At 56.8% G+C, this 19,794-nt stretch overlaps 6 protein-coding genes across 6 annotated transcripts; 5 read left to right on the forward strand and 1 right to left on the reverse strand.

Annotated features, from left to right (window-relative positions):
- Window positions 1-2,051: 2,051 nt before the first annotated feature.
- On the forward strand, window positions 2,052-4,450 carry GLRG_08332 (uncharacterized protein; the record flags this gene model as incomplete). The annotated part of the gene is made up of 3 exons (XM_008099017.1): window positions 2,052-2,896; window positions 2,949-3,455; window positions 3,508-4,450. 3 exons carry the CDS (start codon window positions 2,052-2,054, stop codon window positions 4,448-4,450), a joined length of 2,295 nt encoding a protein of 764 aa, XP_008097208.1.
- Window positions 4,451-4,732: 282 nt separating this feature from the next.
- On the forward strand, window positions 4,733-4,915 carry GLRG_08333 (uncharacterized protein; the record flags this gene model as incomplete). Its single annotated transcript, XM_008099018.1, has 1 exon — window positions 4,733-4,915. The coding sequence occupies one exon, from the start codon at window positions 4,733-4,735 to the stop codon at window positions 4,913-4,915; it is 183 nt and encodes a 60-aa protein (XP_008097209.1).
- Window positions 4,916-7,042: 2,127 nt separating this feature from the next.
- Window positions 7,043-10,384, forward strand: GLRG_08334 (uncharacterized protein; the record flags this gene model as incomplete). The annotated part of the gene is made up of 1 exon (XM_008099019.1): window positions 7,043-10,384. The coding sequence occupies one exon, from the start codon at window positions 7,043-7,045 to the stop codon at window positions 10,382-10,384; it is 3,342 nt and encodes a 1,113-aa protein (XP_008097210.1).
- A 431-nt stretch (window positions 10,385-10,815) lies between these two features.
- GLRG_08335 (FAD dependent oxidoreductase) lies at window positions 10,816-12,124 on the forward strand (the record flags this gene model as incomplete). The annotated part of the gene is made up of 2 exons (XM_008099020.1): window positions 10,816-10,914; window positions 11,000-12,124. The coding sequence occupies 2 exons, from the start codon at window positions 10,816-10,818 to the stop codon at window positions 12,122-12,124; spliced, it is 1,224 nt and encodes a 407-aa protein (XP_008097211.1).
- A 431-nt stretch (window positions 12,125-12,555) lies between these two features.
- GLRG_08336 (uncharacterized protein) lies at window positions 12,556-14,967 on the reverse strand (the record flags this gene model as incomplete). Its single annotated transcript, XM_008099021.1, has 4 exons — window positions 12,556-12,640; window positions 12,693-14,747; window positions 14,818-14,886; window positions 14,945-14,967. 4 exons carry the CDS (start codon window positions 14,965-14,967, stop codon window positions 12,556-12,558), a joined length of 2,232 nt encoding a protein of 743 aa, XP_008097212.1.
- Window positions 14,968-17,606: 2,639 nt separating this feature from the next.
- Window positions 17,607-19,758, forward strand: GLRG_08337 (hsp70-like protein; the record flags this gene model as incomplete). Its single annotated transcript, XM_008099022.1, has 3 exons — window positions 17,607-17,633; window positions 17,697-17,895; window positions 17,957-19,758. 3 exons carry the CDS (start codon window positions 17,607-17,609, stop codon window positions 19,756-19,758), a joined length of 2,028 nt encoding a protein of 675 aa, XP_008097213.1.
- Window positions 19,759-19,794: the final 36 nt, after the last annotated feature.

Genomic DNA, 19,794 nt, shown 5'->3' on the forward strand with positions numbered 1-19,794 from the left:
TTTCTGAAAAACATAGAGACGACTGTTCTTGATGCACCGTAAGGCGGTCTGCGGCAAGAACGAAAAGTCCTGACTCGGGTGCCGACCACCGGATCGGCCCCACTCGCACTCGCCGCGAAGCGCCGTAGGCGTCGGCAGTCCCTGGTGTAGGTACTTTGGTGCCGTCCGGAGTGGGGCGATAGCGCCAAAGCATATCTACTTACCTAGGTAGGTGGGTAGGTAGATAGCTAAGTACCTAGGTACCTCGATATGTACGAATAAAAGTCGCATCTGGGCTTTTGGAGAATAGGCGGATTTGGCAATTAGGGCCAAACTTCAACTGGACCAGCAAAACAGAAAGGCCTGGCATCGTCCCCCCCCCCCAACATGAGACTGTCGGCCAAATCATAGTGTCCGTGTCTGCCCAACGGCGTAGGTAGGTATGTAGGTACCTATTAGTCACCGGCTGGGATGATGGCCGAGGAATGAGGGCTGTTGCACGTGCATAGCCAGTTTTCCAGCTCATTGGCGGTTCCCTCGCTTGGCGGTAGTGGGCAGTACTGCATAGTCCGTACTTACCTCTGTAATTGCCTCCATGCAGGACACTGTCACTAGGTACCTACCTACATAGTAGTCACACAGGGCTCGGCGACCGCCAGCCTCCCGCCCGCGTTTCCCACCCTCCCTCTTTGGCCCAAGGTTTGCTGTCAGAGAGGTAGCCGCTCCCGCTGGGTGCAGATCGGACTGGCCGCTAGCTCGGACGACTGACCGTAAGATGATTGTCTGCGCATGGCACATAAAGCGAGGAAATCGTCCGTGTCTCTTGGCCGTCGGTATATTCTTGTGCGTGCAGTGCAAACCAATCAAGCGGCTTGGAACCAAGGTCAAACAGACCGGGGAGAGCTCGACTATTGCTGATTCGACACGGGAGAGTCTTTCAGTGTCTACGGAGTAAATCATGGCAGATGGGGCCGCAGCAGCAGGGCATGGGCCACGCACGAGACAACGAGCCAAGGTAGAAGAAGTAGGTAGGTGGGTAGGTAATTGCCTAGGTTGTAGACTAGGTACCTAATAGGGCGCCACCAGGAGCAAATCGATTGGCCTGTGGGTGCGGCCGGCGGGGTGAACTTGTCTCTGACAACCCACGAGAGCCACCTTCAACCCGTACGAATACCTAGGCTACCAAACTAGGTACGGATACCTAGGCACACTAGGCAAGTAGTAAGTAAGGTACCTCCTACCTACAAGTAGGTAAGATACAGACAGGTGACAGTGGGCAGCTCCCGCCGGGCTGGCTTGACTTGCCATGGATTTCAGGTTGCACGAATATCTGTCTATCTGCATGTCTGTCTTTTCTGCTCCTCCTCCTTATTCTCCCTTGTTTGAACCGGGCATTGCGTTCATTGGACCTTGCTCCAGCCTGCCATTCACCATTTCACCAACCAGCATGTTCAGCCCCTCTTGGTCTCCCACAACCTGATCCTGCGAAATCGTCATCCAACGAGCCATCTTCGTACGCCTCCTGGCTCCGTCCGACCAGACTGCTTGCGCTGCTGCCCGATTGATACCTCACCGCAGAGCAAGGCAAACCCTCGCCGTCGTCTGCTTTTGCAGGGCGCACAAAAATCAACTCTGCACGCCTGCATGTGCATGCCCGATATGCAACCCGCCATCCAAGCCCAATCATAGCTCCGCAGTATGCATTGAAGCCACCCACTCACGAGCAACCAGCTGTCCGGGTGCACCCCTTTCTCGACCCTCGATTCAACGTCTCCCGCCTTCGAACCCATCTCAAACTTCTCTCGTACCTCCCGCATGAGGCTGACCGCAGTCCAATGGCCTACCGAGATGGCGCAGACTTGCACAGGAGAACGAGCCGGCCGCGGCACCCTCCCAGTCCCCCGCCCATCCTACACTATGATTGGCAACCCGCCAGAGAGACCACCATCGACTCCACGCCGTACCGGAGGCCCAGGGACCTTATACAAGGGCACCACGAGACGACTTCGTCCATGGGACGAAGCCGCTCCGTAAACACCACCAGGGCCGTGTCTGCCACCCTCCCAGCCACCATGCCTGCGACCCCCAACACCCCTCCATATCGGAGGGGAAGGGTGCCGGTCGACGATGGCTACGATTCTTACGATGAAGAACCGTCCTCGAGCGGGAGGGAGAGAGAAAGAGAAGCTTCCAGGCGTGGTCTCAGTCCGAGGTCGAGCCACCACTCGCGGACACTCCGTATCCGTGAGTCTAGGCAGTCGTTACGGTATTCGCAGTCTGCCTCCGAGACGGATTCGGACGACGAATCCGAGAGCAGTGTCTCGACGCAAGAAGAGAAGCGTGAGCGCCGTCGAGACAGAAATAGGCAAGAGAGAGAGATATACTCGAAACCCTCACGCCAAACGGTCGTCGAGCGGCGCCGGCCCGCCGAGGACGACAAGACGCCGAAACGCCGCATGAAGATAAAGAAGATCATCTACATGGAGGAGGAGGATGGCTCCACCGAGGCCACCCCACGACAGTCCACGGATGAGCGCAGCCGCTCGCTTTCTCGACACCGTTCTCACACCTCACGACCGGCTTCGGAGCGGCACTACTCCAGCCATCATTCCCACAGCCCGGCTCGGAGATCAGGCCACCATCACCGGCCGCTCAGCTCCTCCAAGAGGCTGGCTCGCGAGGTTTACCAGACTAGGGGCGATTCCGAGTTGACCCCAACCAGAATCTCAATAAGACACCCGTCCCAGACTGTGTACCCAAAGACGCGCACGATCCGCCGCTCCAACACGGTCTCGGGGGCATCGCAGGTCACGTCGCGCACGCGCAGCACAACCTCGTCCAACAGGCGCTCTTCCAGCTTCCTGGGCAACCTGCTCACGGGGAGCTCCGTCTCCCATTCGTCCGATAAGACGGCCAGGTAAACTGACCAAACCTCGAATGTCTCGCGGACGCTGACGCTTCTCCACCAGAGTTGAGTGCGTTGTGTGCATGGATGAATTTTCGTCAAGCAAGGTTGCAAAACTCAAGTGCGGGCATCGGATGTGCAGCGTGTGTCTAAAGAGGCACTTCAAAATCTCCATCACTGACCCGCAGGAAATGCCTCCCAAGTGCTGCTCCGAGAACATCGCCTTGAAGCACGTCGACCACCTGTTCTCGGCCGACTTCAAGAAAAAGTGGAATCGGAAGTTTCAAGAGTACTCGGCACGGAATCGAATTTACTGTCCTTCTAGAAAATGTGGCGCCTGGATCAAGCCACATTACATCCGCAAAGAAGGAGGCCGCAAGTACGGTAAGTGTGGCCAATGCCGGACCAAGGTGTGTTGCTCGTGTAACGGCCGGTGGCACCCATCGAGGGAATGTCCCAACGACGAGGAGACGACAAGATTCCTAGACCAGGCCAAGGATGAGGGCTGGAAGCGGTGCTACAAGTGCCACCACATGGTTGAGCTCAAGGAAGGCTGCAATCACATGACATGGTAAACACTATTCTTGCTCCTTCGTTGTTTTGGAACTTGCTGATTGGAACAGTCGATGCGGAGCACAGTTTTGCATGGTCTGCGGTACGAAGTGGAAGAGTTGTGACTGTCCCTGGTTCAACTACGAGACAGGAAACGCAGACCAGCTCTACGATATGCAGGTGCCGGCTGCTATTCAACACATGGAGCGGCTGGACCTGGCCCAGAGCTCGAGGAGTATGCGGCCAAGTGTTGCGCCCAGCGCACCGCGGTCGCGATCGCAAGAGTACGACAGCAGACTGATGCGGAGATTCCAAGAAAACCGGGACGAAGACGTTGCGCGGACGCTACAAAGTTACGAGATTGACGATGTTTACGACGGCGGATATGGGGACATTGTCGATGTCGGCAATACGGCGGGCCATTTCATGAACGACGACTATCGCAGAGAGCTGGACACTTTTGTGGCGGCACCTGTGCCGCCGGCACCAACGCCACCAGCGGCTTTCGAACGTCCGGCGCCGACGGACTACATGTCGGGGGTCAACAGAGCGAGAGGCATGCCTCCAGACGCATTGGGACAGCGCCTCGCCGAGCGCTTCTCGGAATTCCGTTCGAGCCCGGGTGCCCCCCGGCCGGGGATGATGGCACCGCCACCGGTACCCCCCCTGGGTCCGATGACTGCCCCTCCAATGGGACCCCTTCCGATGTCGGCACCGATGGTAATGGGTCCCCCTCCGCCACTTCCGTTGCTGAGGAGGCACACGATAGAGGAGGAAATGTACAACAGGACCACGCGGCCATCCGAGCGGGTGGTGCCGGGGCGGATGGTACACGATTACGAGAGGGAGGCGGCAGTGCATGCGCCACGGAGCCGGAGACGAATGCGAGAGGAGCCCAAATCGTCGACGCTCGCCGGGCTCACGGGGATGGGTCGCGGCATGAATCGTGTGCATGAATGGCGGAACCATGTGCAGCCAGGCATGCCGGAGGGAGAGCGGGCAGCCATGGCGTGATACGACAGACTTAACGAAGCAAGCGCTTGACGACAGAACAGGACCTAGGACACAGTACGATTTGATGAATTAACTGACATTGCCGGTTTGTCCATGTTGCACGTTTGGGAGGGCTATTTGCTATTTCAATGGGGTCATGCTTGTAATATTAGGCGCGTGATATATCCTCGGGACGGGTATGGTGCAAGGTTCTCGGAGAGTAGGCAGTATAGTCACGAGTGCACGAGGTTCATTTAGATTATTTTGCCTTGCCTTGCCTCACCTGCCAGCTTGCTGTTTCTCATGCGAAGTTTCGGCCTCGGTTGGCTGGCACTGGGTGCTGCGGATCGAGTTCCATATGCCTCGTCGTCCAATGTCGTGGACCAACCAAGGACGCGGGGGGTGCCCATGTTGGAGGGCGCCGCGTTGTTGGGCACGCACCGTCTCGATGCGAACGCATATGCCTGGGCCTCGCAATTCACTTGACCAAATCCGTGTTGAGTATGATGGTGGGAGGGCGGAGAAAGAGCGGAGCGATTTTGTTGTTATCAATTTGTTTTTGTTTTTGTTTTTGTTGTTTTTGCGTTCTTATTCTTGCAAGTGGGCGAGAGTTTGGTAGGCTTTGGGCGTTGGGGCCTACGGATCTGGCGGGGTCGACAAGGTTGTGGTTGAATGATTTCCGGATACATACCTACCTTGAGTCGAGGAGAGGCCGATAGTAATCAGTGAATCACCATGTAGCAAGCGGGCAAGAGAACGAGGCTCGCTGACTCGCAATGAACGTCTCCGCCCGCCATCTCGGTTGTAGGGGGGGGGCATTGTGACGTGGTGCGGTTCATGGTGTCCGTTTCGTTCGCATTGATGGGCCGTCTTCGCATCTCAGGGTAGTGCTGGTTACATTGCTGCATGCACCGCCGCACTGCACTTTATTCCCTACAAGCAACAGGCGAGGTGAGCGATGCGTTGCCCTTACACATACTACACACACACACACACACACATGGGCGCACGAACTCGAGGCAAACTATCACCGCATCCAAAGTCTCATCTCACCGGTTGTAGGTATGTAGGTAGGTATAGGTATGTAGTGTACACGAAGCTTAAGCATCGCACCGCATTGTTGCTCTCAGGGGTGGATCCCTCTCACCAATGAGCATCTCGATGATTGTCCATGGATTGAGAAACGTCTGGTCCCCTGCCAAGCCTGGCGGTGCCTGCAACATCTCTGGTCGAGGACTTCTGACGGTTTTTGCTTGCTGTGGCGATGGATTGAAAGGCTGGAGAATGCTAATCTAACTAGCGGGGTTGACACGCTCTTGGACCTCCCCCCACCCTTTCCGAGCCAAGTCTGGGCTTTGGATATGGCATTCTCACTTTCTGCTGCCCTTGGTTGGAGAATGGGAGCTGAGTGAGAAACAGAGTGAGAGTTTCGTTCCGTCCGGTATGGGGGGTTTCCCTCCCTCCCTCTCGGATTGAAACGACATCTTGGGTTTGGGTCCAAGATGGTCTAGATTGAACATCCCGCCAGGGGCTCCGAGGCAGGGACCCTGCTATGTCCCCGACTATGTTTCATTCTTCGTTGTTTTCCCACAGAGATACGTATAAATACTCGGAGAGATGGGGGCCAAACTAAACTACTTGACTTGCTGGCGAGACGGGAAGTTCCAGCTCGAGGCTCAGCAAGTCCATATATTCGTACAGTACGGATACTCCGTACCTTATACACACACACATACACATGATCGACGTAAATTGACGTAGCGCCGGCAAAGCAAAAGGGTAGGGACGTATCCGGTACTTTGAGCTTAGCAAAGCGAGTGCGGCGTCGGATCGGATAGGAGGTGGGGAACGAGGGAAATCAGAGTGGGCGGGGCGTGGCCATAGGCCATTTAGCATTCCTGTCATTGACTGATGGTCCAGTGCTTGAATGCTCCAGGACTGCCGGATACTTCGCCCAATGACGTTGTCTGTGCATCTGTACGCTCTTTAGCGGCCACACCCCTCCCCCGGTCTCTCGGGTCCCTCGTGCTCTCCTTCGCTCTCGGGCTATATCGCTGCTTCTTCCTAGTATTCGTGTTTTTGCCGGATCGGCTTTCTGGTTCTACGTCTGCATCTGCTTGCATGTACGTACGCACATAGTGTACCTACCTTTGTTGCTGTGACCCGGTGTACCTCGACTGGAAACCTACTGCTATTAACACCCCTCAACCAGCTGTGCTGTCGGATACCTAGGGCCCAGTGCTTTCTCCGTTCTTCCTCCTCTCTCTCCCATCTATCACTACCACAACTATTACTATCATTACTACAACCTCCTCACCTCTTGACTACCCTTGCAACCCCCGGCTACACCTCACATACCCTATCGGTTTTCCACGCATCTTGCCTCCGAATGCGACATCGAAATCGCCGTTCGATAGACACCGTCATTTGTTAAACCAACATCAGCTCCAACCGTGCGAACTACACTTCCTCTCGCCGCAGCTCCCCGCCGGGCCCTTCGAGAAGCGGCCGCATGGAAATGACGACGTCACCGACGGGCCGACGACAATAGCACACCCATATACACTACCTGCCAGCCTCTCTTCTCCCCGGTGCAGCGTGCTCAACATCACGATGCTTCTCGTCTACCAGGTCGGGAGCGTCAAGATTGGAGAGGTCGTCCGCTACACCGTCACCTACACGCCCTCCCAGGACCGAATCCTGCCCTCGCCCGAGCGCCTCTACCTGCGCGTCCGCAATACCTCCGCCATCGCCCTGCGCGCCGCCTTTGTCCACGGCCCCTATACGTTGGGCGCCGCTGCCTATCCGTCCAACTTCAACCCCAACGTCAAGTTCGCGAACCCCCGCCGCTATGGCGTCCCCGAATTCGAGCCAATGCTCAAGGCCGGCGGCTCGTGGGAGTGCGAGCTGCTAGTGCCGGAACACATCCGTCAGAGTGCGGGAACCGGAGGCGTCGGCCACTTCGGCGGCGTGGCCCCAACAGACCAGGAGGCCGAGAGCGCCTCGTGGATTGTCGAGGTGTCGTCGCAGGTTATCTTTTCAACTTCGGCCGCGGTCGGGTACGAGGTGACGCTTGCTAGAGACGCAAAGTCGCTGAACCTGAGCTCCTCACTGCCTGTCATCGGCGGCCAGACGCAGGTACCGCAACCCGGCAGGGTCGCCGACCACCAGCAGAGCATCGGTGCCAAGGATGGCCACCACCCAGCGCAGCCAAAGGGCGTATTCTCCAAGGCGATTCGGCTCAAGGTCGAGGACACGGCCGCCCTGTGGAATACCCCGAGGCTTCCGGGCTGGGACGACCTCAACATTGACCGGCTCAAGAGCCGTACCAAGAAGGACCAACCTGTCGAGAGCGTCACCCAAGAAGCGCCACAGGAGAAGCCAGAAGTGAAGCAAAAAAAAGTGCACTTGGTTGTCCTCACCCATGGCCTACACAGCAACTTGGGGGCCGACATGTTGTATTTAAAGGAGAGCATTGATCAGACAGTCGCGCAGGCCAAGATTGATGCCAAGGCCAGGCGTGCCAAGGAGCGCGCTGAGAAACAAGCCAGGGAGAAACAAGCCAAGGAAGACGGGAACGCCACAAAGGATGCCAAAGACGAACGTGATGACAACGCCCAAGATGACAGCCCTGTAGAAGACGATGGGGACGACGAAGAGGTTATTGTGCGCGGCTTCTCGGGCAATGCAACAAGGACAGAAAGAGGTATCAAGTACCTGGGCAAGAGGCTGGCCAGGTACATTCTGTCCATGTCGTACCCCGATCAGCCTTTCCTGCCGTCAAAGAAGAGCCCGGCAGAGACTGCAGTTGCTGCAGTCTTCAACAAATCCGAACCAGACAGCAAGGCAGCTCACAAACACAGCACGATACACAAAGAAGAAGCCAGCGAAAAGCGTCCGTTTAAGATTACCAGCATCAGTTTCATCGGCCACTCTTTGGGCGGCCTGATACAGACATACGCAGTTGCATATATCCAGAAGCATTCGCCAGAATTCTTTACCCTAATCAAACCAATCAACTTTGTCGCCCTTGCCACACCATTTCTCGGCCTGAGCAATGAAAATCCCTTATACGTCAAGTTTGCCTTGGACTTTGGCTTGGTCGGCAGAACGGGCCAGGATCTTGGTCTTACGTGGCGGGCGCCTACCATTGCGAGGAGCGGTTGGGGCGCCATCGTCAGCAATCTCGGAGAAAGCGCACACAAAAGGGTCATGGGTGAAGTCCAACCCGAGTCGAAGCCTCTGCTGCGGATTCTGCCGACTGGCCCGGCCCATACGGCGCTTAAGAAGTTCCGCAACCGCACCGTCTACTCCAACGTGGTCAACGACGGCATCGTCCCGTTGAGGACCAGCTGTCTTCTGTTCCTCGATTGGCAGGGTCTGGGCCGTGTGGAAAAGGCAAGACGAGACGCCGGGCTGGTCGAGACACTTGTTGGTGCTGGCTGGGCAGAACTGACCGGCGGAAGCTTGGCGCCTACACCACGGAGATCCAGCGCCCTCCCTCCAGACGAGGCACAGCCTTCGGATGACCAGTCTGGCAATATTACGCCGACGTTCCCGACCAACGCTGTCGAAGTACCGCAGCCGCCGCGGAACGCAATGATGGAAGATGATCAAGCTAGTCTTCGTTCGGTCCCCACGCCGTACAACGAAGTAGGACCCGAGGACGCAAAGGGCGGTGCCAATAATGGACCGTTTGCTGGCTTTTTCTCCCTTTTCAAGGGCAACGAACATGCACAGCCAAAACCGCAAACCAAGACGCCCAGCATGTCCAACAAGCAGCACAAAATCTATAAGCGGAGTCAGACGATCAATTTTGACGAAATCTCGCAGACGTCGGGGTCCAGGGTCACTGCAGGCCATGAGCTCGAGCGAGACCACCACATTGCGCCGCCGAGGACGAGCTTTTTCGAGTCTGCGCACGATCTGATCAACCCCAAGATCCCCACTACAGAGTACATCATCGACCCCTCCAAGCGCCCCAGGGCCATTTTTCACGACCGCGTCTACCACCCATCAGATATCCCGCCGCCGCCGTTGAAGAAGAAACCTACGGGCTCGCTGGCGTCTCGCCGAAGCACATTCAGGAGGGCTGCGTCGACAGGTTCTGGCGGATCGAGGACTAGCACCGACTCGTCACCCCACCCGTCCCAACGTTTCTCACATGAAGGCACCGTGGACTCGGCGCGGGACTACGACGACAAGCCCAATATGAGTCCCAACAGAGAGCCCGATGAGGAAGTGGATGGTTCGCAGATGCGCGTTGAAGAGAAAATCGCTCGAGCTTACCACCGTGGCCTGGCTTGGCGAAAAGTCCTCGTCAAGCTGGAGCCCGACGCGCACAACAATATTATCGTGCGCCGGATGTTCGCCAATGCTTACGGCTGGCCTGTTGTAAAACATCTGGTGGATGCTCACTTCAGCGATTCGGCGACCGCGAGGACTCGCGACGAAGACGAGTCTTCCGGAGAGCTAGCACTCGACATTGGCCAGGCACCGAATAAGTACGGCGACGAGGTCAGGGATAGCGGCGTGGCATCCGAAGACGGCGCGATTGATAGGCCGGCCGCTGGACTGCTGTCTCCAACTTCTCGACGCGAGGCCGAAGACATGGTGCCGGACATGCAAGCGCCGCCCAAGCGCCGCTCGTCCTCGCGCAGCTCATCCGCCAGCCCGCCTCGAATCGCCAGATCGCCTCGGCCACCGCCAGAACGTGTTGATTCTGTGACGTGGAGTGACCGAGACTGGGCGGACAGCGATGATAGCGAGACAACGACCACGACAGCCAGCGCCGTGAGCCCCAGGGATGCTGAGTTCAAGGACAAGGATGGCAACCGGTCGACAACGCCGCTCGGGACCTGGAACTGGACGGAGAAGATTGTAGGCAGGGGAGGATTGGCCCGCAAGACATCACCCAAGCCGACCGTCAAGAGTGACGATGGCGGCGTAGACTAATAGCCAAAAGACGAGGGTTGGATGCACATAGATACCTACTTGTATACCTACTGTTTTAATCGATGAGACCACATTTTTTCTTGACTTTAATTGACGACCATTGGCATCGTTTGGCTGGGCAATACTGGTTTTACTTCTTCTGTCAACGGGCTCCTCGACCAGCACCAGGGTCGGAAGTTATCGGTTGCAATGCTGGAGATATCGCGGTCGATGTGATAACAACATCTGTTGCGAAGCGGCTGCCAACAATAGTGGGCTACTTCCATTTGGCGGTTCTATCCACCAATCTTCGGGTACATGACTAGCAGCAAATGCGATATCGGGGTCCTTGCATCTGGTCCCGTTGCGTCATCGGCGAGTGGGAACGTGTATAAACATCTCTTCTCAGGTCCTTGCCTCGGACAAGCGCCAGGCCGCTTCGATTAGCCATCATGTTAAGTTCGTCGTCTCTCAGATCGATCAATGGGCTCCAGCAGGCGTGGCGAGGGTTCTCGACCACGGCCTCCACACGAGCCGACTTCACCCACGTTGTGAGTTGATAGTCCGCGCGCCTCGGCGAGACTTTCCCGCCATGATGAAACCCTTCTTTCCGCCCTCGTGCTAACCCCCAAATAGGTCGTAGGAGGTGGCGCGGTAGGACTCGCAACGGCGCGAGCCCTCGCCCAGCGCCCGGGGACGTCGACGGTACTCCTCGAGCGCCATGGCGCCGTCGGCACAGAGACTTCTTCGCGCAACAGCGAGGTCATTCACGCAGGCATCTACTACGGGGCGGGGACCCTCAAGACATCGCTCTGCATCCGCGGCAAGGAGCTGCTCTACGCCTTCTGCCGCGAGCGCGGCGTCGCACACGCCAACACGGGCAAGTGGATCGTCGCCCAGACGGACGCCCAGCGCGAGGCCCTCGAGCGCGTGCATGGCTTTTGCAAAAACGAGATCCACGTGCCCGTGCGCTGGGTCGCAGCCGAGGAGGCGCGGCGGCTGGAGCCGGACGTCAAGGCCGAGACGGGCGTGCTCGAGAGCCCGACGACGGGCATCGTGGACTCGCACGGCCTGATGATCGGGCTGATGGGGCTCTTCGAGAACGCGGGGGGCGTCGTGGCCCTGAGCTCCGCCGTGACGGGGGTGACGCCGCTGGGGCAGAGGGGCAGCGCCGGGTGGGAGGTGCGCGTGCGTGACCCCGCGACGGGGGAGGAAAGCGCCGTGACTGCCGAGGTGCTGGTCAATGCCGCGGGGCTGGGCGCCGTCGACGTCCACAACATGATCGTGCCCGCCGCGGAGCGGCGCGCCATGCACTACGCCAAGGGTAACTATTTCTCGTACGCCAGCTCGGCGCCCAAGGTCGGCCGGCTCATCTACCCGGCGCCGGAGCCTGGCGCCGGCGGGCTGGGCACCCATCTGACGCTGGACCTCGCGGGGCGGGTGCGCTTCGGCCCGGACGTTGAATGGGTCGATTCGGCCGACGACCTGGCCGTCAACGGCGCGCGGATGCCGGAGGCCATCGAGGCCATCAAGAAGTACCTGCCGAGTCTCGACGAGAGCTGCCTGGAGCCGGATTACGCGGGCATCCGTCCGAAGCTGGGGAGGCTCGGGGCTGTGGCGCACGGCACGGGGTTCCACGACTTCATCATCAGGAAGGAAGACGGCTACGAGGGATGGGTCAATCTGCTGGGCATCGAGAGCCCCGGCCTCACTAGCTGTCTGGCAATCGCGGAACGGGTCGACAAGATACTATACGGTTAACGTGCTTGGGCGTTCTGTTTTCCGGCTCAACGCCGCCGGCCAACCTCCAGGACGTGTATGCTCTGATGGATTGTATTAATACACATACATGTGGTAGAGACTACGTGGAAAAGGAGCATTCATCCAAAAGAAAAATAAAGCAAAGAAGGCCGGGCTTTCTCTTATACAACGTTTAGGACCCTTTTTTCACCCTTCGGGTTTTCCCTTCTTTTTCGTCTCCTTTCATTGTCGATGAATGCATGTGGCGTAAGAAAAGAGAAGAAAAGAAGGGGGGGGGGGGGATAGCCATGCCTCCCCCAAAACCAAACCAAGCCAAGCCAAGCTCCGCGACGCCGTCCTAACAATCAATTCATATTCGGCTGTAGAGTCACTGACACAGTCCATCATGGGCCCGCCAACGCCTGAAGAAAAATTCGAGCCATCGCACATGTCTACCGCAACGTCAAGCTGGGGTGGAACTTGCGGCCTTGTACATCAACATGGAACTCGTAAATGCCGTTTTCAGCCCCCACGTACCTAGGGTTGGTTGTCAGTAAACACTACCTATTGCGTCATTCAAGTCACTCACAGTATCCTGCCATTCCCGCTCCACGAAACTCCGGCGGTATTATCGGGCTCGGGAGGAGCCTCATGAACGCCATGCTCAAGCACGACACGCCGACGGCTATTGCGCTCCTCCAGCTCGCGAATCGCAACGGAGTTGAGTAGCGGAAGTATTGACGTGCGGTCCCGGTCTCTGTCGCGGTCTCTGACGGCTTGCCGCAGATCCTGGATGTTGCTCTCGAAGGAAAGGCTGTAGAGAGCCTCAAGGTCTGCCCAGCCGCTCCCGGAAGACGTCAGGCTGCGAACCCCGCCTGTGCCACGCTGTGCCGCCGCCGCCGCCGCCGCCGCCGAAGTGTCGCTTGGCCGTATGCTCGCCGAACGCCTGGGCAAATGAGGATTCGCCAAGTCCAGCATGCGCTCTCGATCGGTGTTGGACTGCAAAATAAGCCGTTGAGTAGTCCGTATGCGTTCTTGCGCTCGTTCTCTCGAGTCGCGAATGTTGCCAAGGAGGTCACCAATAGCCCTGGATACGTTCTGGCTGGCATCGTCACTGGGCTCTCCGGGCTCGACAGCCGTACGCTCGCGGGTTGTCCGCATCGAGGCCGTTTGCTCTCGACGCGCGGCACTCCCATTTCGTGCCCGTGCCAGTATTTCAGGATCAATCCGGGCCCCTCTCCCTCCCAGAGGGGGCATCGCTCCAAAGAATTGCATCGGCGATTGCTGTGGCCCTGGTTCTGCCACTCTTGCCGAAATTCGATCTCTCATTTCACGTCTCCTGCGCTCCTCCTGCAAAGCCTCGAGCACCCGCGTCTCATCGGGCGTAAGGGCTAGGTGGTGGCGGCCGCTTGGGCCATCACCGCGCCGCCGACGTATCTCGCTAGCATCTGGTAAAATGGAGGATAAAGTATCACTTGGTTCACCACGACCCTCAAGCAGACGAGGGTCAATCGTGGCACGGTCGAGGACGGGAATGTGGTCGTAGTCGTCGGTAGCACTGATATCCAGGACTTGACGCTGCACGAAGCCACTTCTTAGATCGGCAATGCCAACATGTCCGCGGTCTTCTGTCCAGGCCAAGAGATCGTAAGGACCAGGGCAGAAAGCCATGTCGCGGACAGCCCCGGATCCAGCCATCGGACGTGATGACGTAAAAGAGGTCAACAAGGGATCGGCAACGTCAGGGTCAGTGAGGCTCTCGACATCAAATACAGAGATCGTGCCGTACTGTGTTCCCACAGCCAAGTATGCCCCAGTATTGGAAAAGCATGCCGCAAAACTCCCTCTGCTGTCGGACCCGTCGTCTCTCCGCTGACTCTTGAGCAGGATTTTGCCGCACAGCTCCCAGCGGTACTCAATCTTGTCGTCGCTTCTGAATGGGCCGTTCTCATCAACGGCTGCCTCAACTCTGTGGTGAATGTATAAGAAGGGGTCGTCAAGAATCGCAATCAGAAGACGGCCGTCGGGCGAAATGATGGCGCGGTTGACATAGTCCGGGTACGTTACAACATCTAGTGGCTCAACCTTCTCCTGATTTTCAAAGTCGTGCAGTCCGACCAGGACTACCGTCTTGTCGTTGTTGGCCAGGACGGCAGCAGGTTCGGTATAGGCACCATGGTGCATCGGGCCGGCGGCTGGCGGAAACCACATCGTTATGCAGTTGACGCGGTCACGCGCCAGCTTCTGGCTCCTAGCAACAACGCTTTTGTTCGTTCTGCTACTCATATTCGTCCGCCGCGCCTGGCTGAGGAGAGAAAAGATGTTGTCTTCTGGCCGAGCAGAGTCGGAGTCGAGTCCGAGGGGCAATCTAACGTCGGGTTCGAGATTGAGTTGGAGACCAAGGTTGTTGTCATCATCGCCTGCGCTGTCCGTCTGAATCGCCGTGAACTCGCCCGTCTCTCCTCCGCAACATACCCAGCCGTTCTCAGCCACCAGGCACCGTGGCGAAAAGGAGAGAAACCTGACGGTCTCGCATACCTTGGTCGCTGTGTTGAGCCGTTGGACGTGGTTGCTACCGGTGCCTCCGGGAAAGTAGACAAAGTTTTGTTTCTCGGCGCTGATGAGGGATCGTAGTTGCCAGTGCCTGACGAGAGGTTCTGATTAGCATTTTACGCCTGCAAGCGCGTTTGACGATTGGCGATGGGAGGACACACTGAGATCGAACAGGAATGCGGTAGTGTTTCCGCGGCTTCTTCGAAATCAGGTTGTTCGTCGGGTAGTAGCTGCAAAGCCGAAGCGTTAGTATTGCAAGGTGCGATGCCAGTTCTGGTCAGTACATACGAGACGCCATCTTTCACAGCCATGATAGCTTGTGGAGCGGCCAAAGGTTGTGTCGGGAAGCAAGCATGTAGCTGCCGAAGCACGCGAGGTCGAGGTGCGCCGGTCGTGCACTCGATGCAATCGGGGTATTGATTAGTACGGCGACAAGAAACGGTGAGAAGTCGGCAACTGACGAAGCCGGGATGATTTGGATGTTGAATATCTAGACGGAGGGCTAGGTGAGTTGCGCAAGACGTGAGGCAACTTTCCGCATAACGTCCGTGTATGGTGGGAGGGGCCTGTTCTGGTTTCCCCTTGGTCCCAGTTGGTCGGCGCTGATATCCTTCCTAGGTAATCGCCTTGTAGTTTTCCGAGGTGAGGTACCTCTGCAGTATGTACGTACTCTTTCCTCTGCTGAAGCTGCTGCGCGGGCTGGTGCGACAGGAGGCTGGGCTGCTTGGAATTTAGGTACCTAGGTATCCGTAGTTTGGGGTCTAAACCGAAGCTCCTGCTGCCTAGGTACTGAGAGTCCAGGTATTATATGAAGATACGACCCCTTTCCCCCCTGAAGCCTTCGAGGAACTTCCCATCTCCAGATAGGTAGCCTCAAATAACGGGTCTAGGTGTCATCTCTCCATCAACCATAATTTCAAGATCCCCCGATCCACATCCAATGACATTGAACCTTGTCCGCTTGTGGACCCACCTCCTGGTGGTCTGTCGACGCAACACAGTGTCTGTGATGACGGCGACGTCAGACTAGGCCGACTAGTCTTGGAGTTATCATTGCAGGCATACCGGGCTATAATGAAATAGACTGCTGCTGCCAGTCGGAAGTCATGCACGATCTAAACAGTAATGCCCTAGGAATCCACAGTACTGCAGGTTGCAGCTGTGGTGTTATGTTTCAAGCTCGGACCTCGACTTCTTACCTGTGCTGTTGAATTGATACGCGGGTGGCCCGTATGAATAGACCTTGGCTGGATTCCTGTGCTTGGAAGATGCCTCCTATACCATCTCTCTCGTGTTGTCACCCAGACATGGCATTTAACTACATGTGGCCCGAAACCCGGCAATTTGCGACTGGAATCGTCACGACTTTCCAGACTGATACTCGCAGATCCAGTTTGCTTCTCAGAAGGTCACTTCAGCGGGGTGAGTGCACGGTACTACTTAGAGACCCTTAAAAAAAACGCTAGCAATAGACGGAAGCAGAGGGCTAGCGTTGGACGAAGTGCGACTTTCAGAATGACCCTATTGATGAGTTTGGCGAAGAAATACCGGGTAGCCACCTTCGTTGTTGGGTCTTATACCGTCCTATGAGGGTATGTTTTATGACACGAACGATAACTAATCGGTATTAATCCTACAATGTTCGCTATGTGCGTTAGTGGAGACGGGTCTCGAAGTTGGTACGACATACTTCAAGTCAGAGTATCAAGCAGTCAACGATAAGTTTACGTATATGTTTGCTTGTGAAACCAGACGTCGGTGCTGTCACTGACGGGTCGGCAGAATTACCCATAAGCATACCTAGCTACGCAGAAGTGGCAGCAGTGCCTTCCTTCTTCTGTATTCATTGGCATAGCAGAACAATTACTTGGTGTTGAGACTTCTTCAACACCCGTGGCTGCCGTTATGGAAAAGCGTCAAGGCATTGATGAGTCAAGGAGTTTGTCTTGAATAGAATACGGTGTCACTGCAAAACTGGGGTGCTCTAGGCGGTGTCAAAGAGGTCTTCTTACCCGGTCGTGAAGTCCTAGTTTATACTTCACTGGCGAGTCAACCTCGGCATCTCTAGCCCACCGGCGGGATCCACTATCGGCACCGGAATCGCTACAATCGAGGCCTATGGGATCGGGCCCGTGTTCCGCGATGCCTGTTTGCTCGGTACTATCACTCCGTACTGCATCTGTAGGTACCTAGTTCTGCTGCGACTGTTATACAGTCTACGCTCGATTTTGCATAGCTTACGACTGTCTGGAGTGGAACAAGAGGCTGCGCTGTCTCCAGCAAGCATAGGAGCGGCTATCGCAAAAGCCAATACGACCCAAAAACACGCTCAATTCAATCACCTTCCCCGTGTCATGAATAACCAGTCAGTGGTGGATGGACATAAGGGCAACCGTCTGCATCCTCACGTTCTGGCTATGGGGGGAATGGACCACCAACGCCCCAGCAAAGCATCAACCCGTCAGGACTCGCGCGCCGCCACAGCAAAGACCACCAGGGTCTTGAAAATTTTACTGCCGAGCTGTCCTAGCTCCGACCCTGGTCGCTGCCACGCCCGTTAGCGCCACGTCCATTAGGTACCTGCGATGGCCGGACGATCCTGTCACCTCCAGCTTTTTCCTGCCATTCATTCGTCGCTGCATTACGTGCCTCCACCTCCCCTAGGAATTTCAGTTGGTGGATGACAACTTGTCGGAATAACCAGAGCCGACGCCCCGGCCTGCGGTCTTCGGTCAGCTTCTATGACTGGGGGCATGCATCATTTTCGGGTCAAAAAAATTTCGAACTCTCCTTGCCATCATCATTTCCTCGCATCCTCCATCCACCTCCTCCCTCCCCCCAATCCATCCACTCTGTACTCTATAATAACCTCTTTTCCATTCCCTCTCGCGTGCAATCCCGTTTGTCTTCCTCCATCCCCTTCTGTTATACCCACACATAGCCAGGCAAGATGATGTCTGCACGCTTTTCCAGAGCTGTAAGTCTTCTTCAGCATAGCTGTCGCGACTCCCGTCAGAGTTCGCATGCTAACGCGCAATAGCTCCCCAGAGCTGCTAGCTCCGCCGCCCGCTCTGCAGGGTTCGCCCGTCAGCCTTTCGCTTCCAAGTTTGCTCGTTACGAGTCAACGGCGACTGATGGAAAGGTCACCGGTTCTGTGATCGGTATCGATCTCGGTACGACCAACTCCGCCGTCGCAGTGATGGAGGGCAAGATCCCCAAGATTATCGAAAACTCTGAGGGTGAGTAATACATTCAGGCGCCATCTCGTACCGCATCATCCAGGCTAACTTGACCCATCAGGTGCACGAACGACGCCCTCCGTGGTCGCGTTTGCCCAGGATGGCGAGCGTCTCGTCGGTGTTGCCGCCAAGCGTCAGGCTGTCGTCAACCCCGAGAACACCCTCTTTGCCACCAAGCGTCTGATCGGTCGCAAGTTCACCGACCCCGAGGTCCAGAGAGATATCAAGGAGGTGCCTTACAAGATCGTTCAGCACTCCAATGGTGACGCCTGGGTTTCTGCTCGCGACCAGAAGTACTCTCCCTCGCAGATTGGTGGTTTCGTCCTCAACAAGATGAAGGAGACCGCCGAGGCCTACCTCTCGAAGCCCGTGAAGAATGCCGTCGTCACCGTCCCCGCCTACTTCAACGACTCTCAGCGCCAGGCTACCAAGGATGCCGGTCAGATTGCTGGCCTGAACGTTCTGCGTGTTGTCAACGAACCCACTGCCGCTGCTCTGGCCTATGGTCTGGAGAAGGAGGAGGACCGCGTCGTCGCCGTTTACGATCTTGGTGGCGGTACCTTCGATATCTCCGTTCTCGAGATTCAGAACGGTGTCTTCGAGGTCAAGTCTACCAACGGTGACACCCATCTTGGTGGCGAGGACTTCGATATCCACCTTGTACGCCACCTCGTCCAGCAGTTCAAGAAGGACTCCGGTATCGACCTGTCTGGTGACCGTATGGCCATTCAGCGTATCCGTGAGGCTGCCGAGAAGGCCAAGATCGAGCTCTCTTCTTCCCTCTCCACCGACATCAACTTGCCTTTCATCACCGCCGACTCCTCCGGTCCCAAGCACATTAACCAGAAGCTTACTCGCGCTCAGCTCGAGAAGATGATGGACCCCCTCATTACCCGTACCATTGACCCCGTCCGCAAGGCCCTGAAGGACGCCAACCTCCAGGCTAAGGACATCCAGGAGGTCATCCTTGTCGGTGGTATGACTCGCATGCCCAAGGTCGCCGAGTCTGTCAAGAGCATCTTTGGCCGTGACCCCGCCAAGTCCGTCAACCCTGACGAGGCTGTTGCCATTGGTGCCGCCATCCAGGGTGCCGTTCTCTCCGGTGAGGTCAAGGACCTTCTCCTCCTCGATGTCACCCCCCTCTCCCTGGGTATCGAGACCCTCGGTGGTGTCTTCACCCGTCTCATCAACCGTAACACTACCATCCCCACAAAGAAGTCTCAGACCTTCTCTACCGCTGCCGACTTCCAGACCGCTGTCGAGATCAAGGTTTATCAGGGTGAGCGTGAGCTTGTCCGTGACAACAAGCTTCTTGGCAACTTCCAGCTGGTTGGCATCCCCCCTGCTCACCGCGGTGTTCCTCAAATTGAGGTTACTTTCGACATTGACGCCGACTCTATCGTCCATGTCCATGCCAAGGACAAGTCTACCAACAAGGACCAGTCCATCACCATTGCTTCCGGCTCTGGTCTCTCCGACTCTGAGATTCAGCAGATGGTCGAGGACTCTGAGAAGTACGCCGAGGCCGACAAGGAGCGCAAGGGTGCCATTGAGGCCGCCAACCGTGCCGACAGTGTCTTGAACGACACCGAGCGTGCCCTGAACGAGTATGCCGACAAGCTCGACAAGACTGAGGCTGATGGCATCCGTGAGAAGATTGCGTCCCTCCGCGAGTTTGTTTCCAAGAGCTTGGCCGGCGAGGGCAATGCCACCGCTGCCGAGATCAAGGAGAAGACCGACGAACTCCAGGTTGCCAGCTTGAACCTCTTTGACAAGATGCACAAGGCCCGTGCCGAGTCCGGCGAGCAGCCTGCTCAGGATGCCAACGCCTCTGAGAACAAGGACGGCGACAAGAAGCCTTAAATGCTTTGGTACAGTTTCCTTGTTCGACTTATTCAC

Source organism: Colletotrichum graminicola (genome assembly GCF_000149035.1).
Source record: "Colletotrichum graminicola M1.001 genomic scaffold supercont1.38, whole genome shotgun sequence".
NCBI classification, from domain to species: Eukaryota; Fungi; Ascomycota; class Sordariomycetes; order Glomerellales; family Glomerellaceae; genus Colletotrichum; species Colletotrichum graminicola.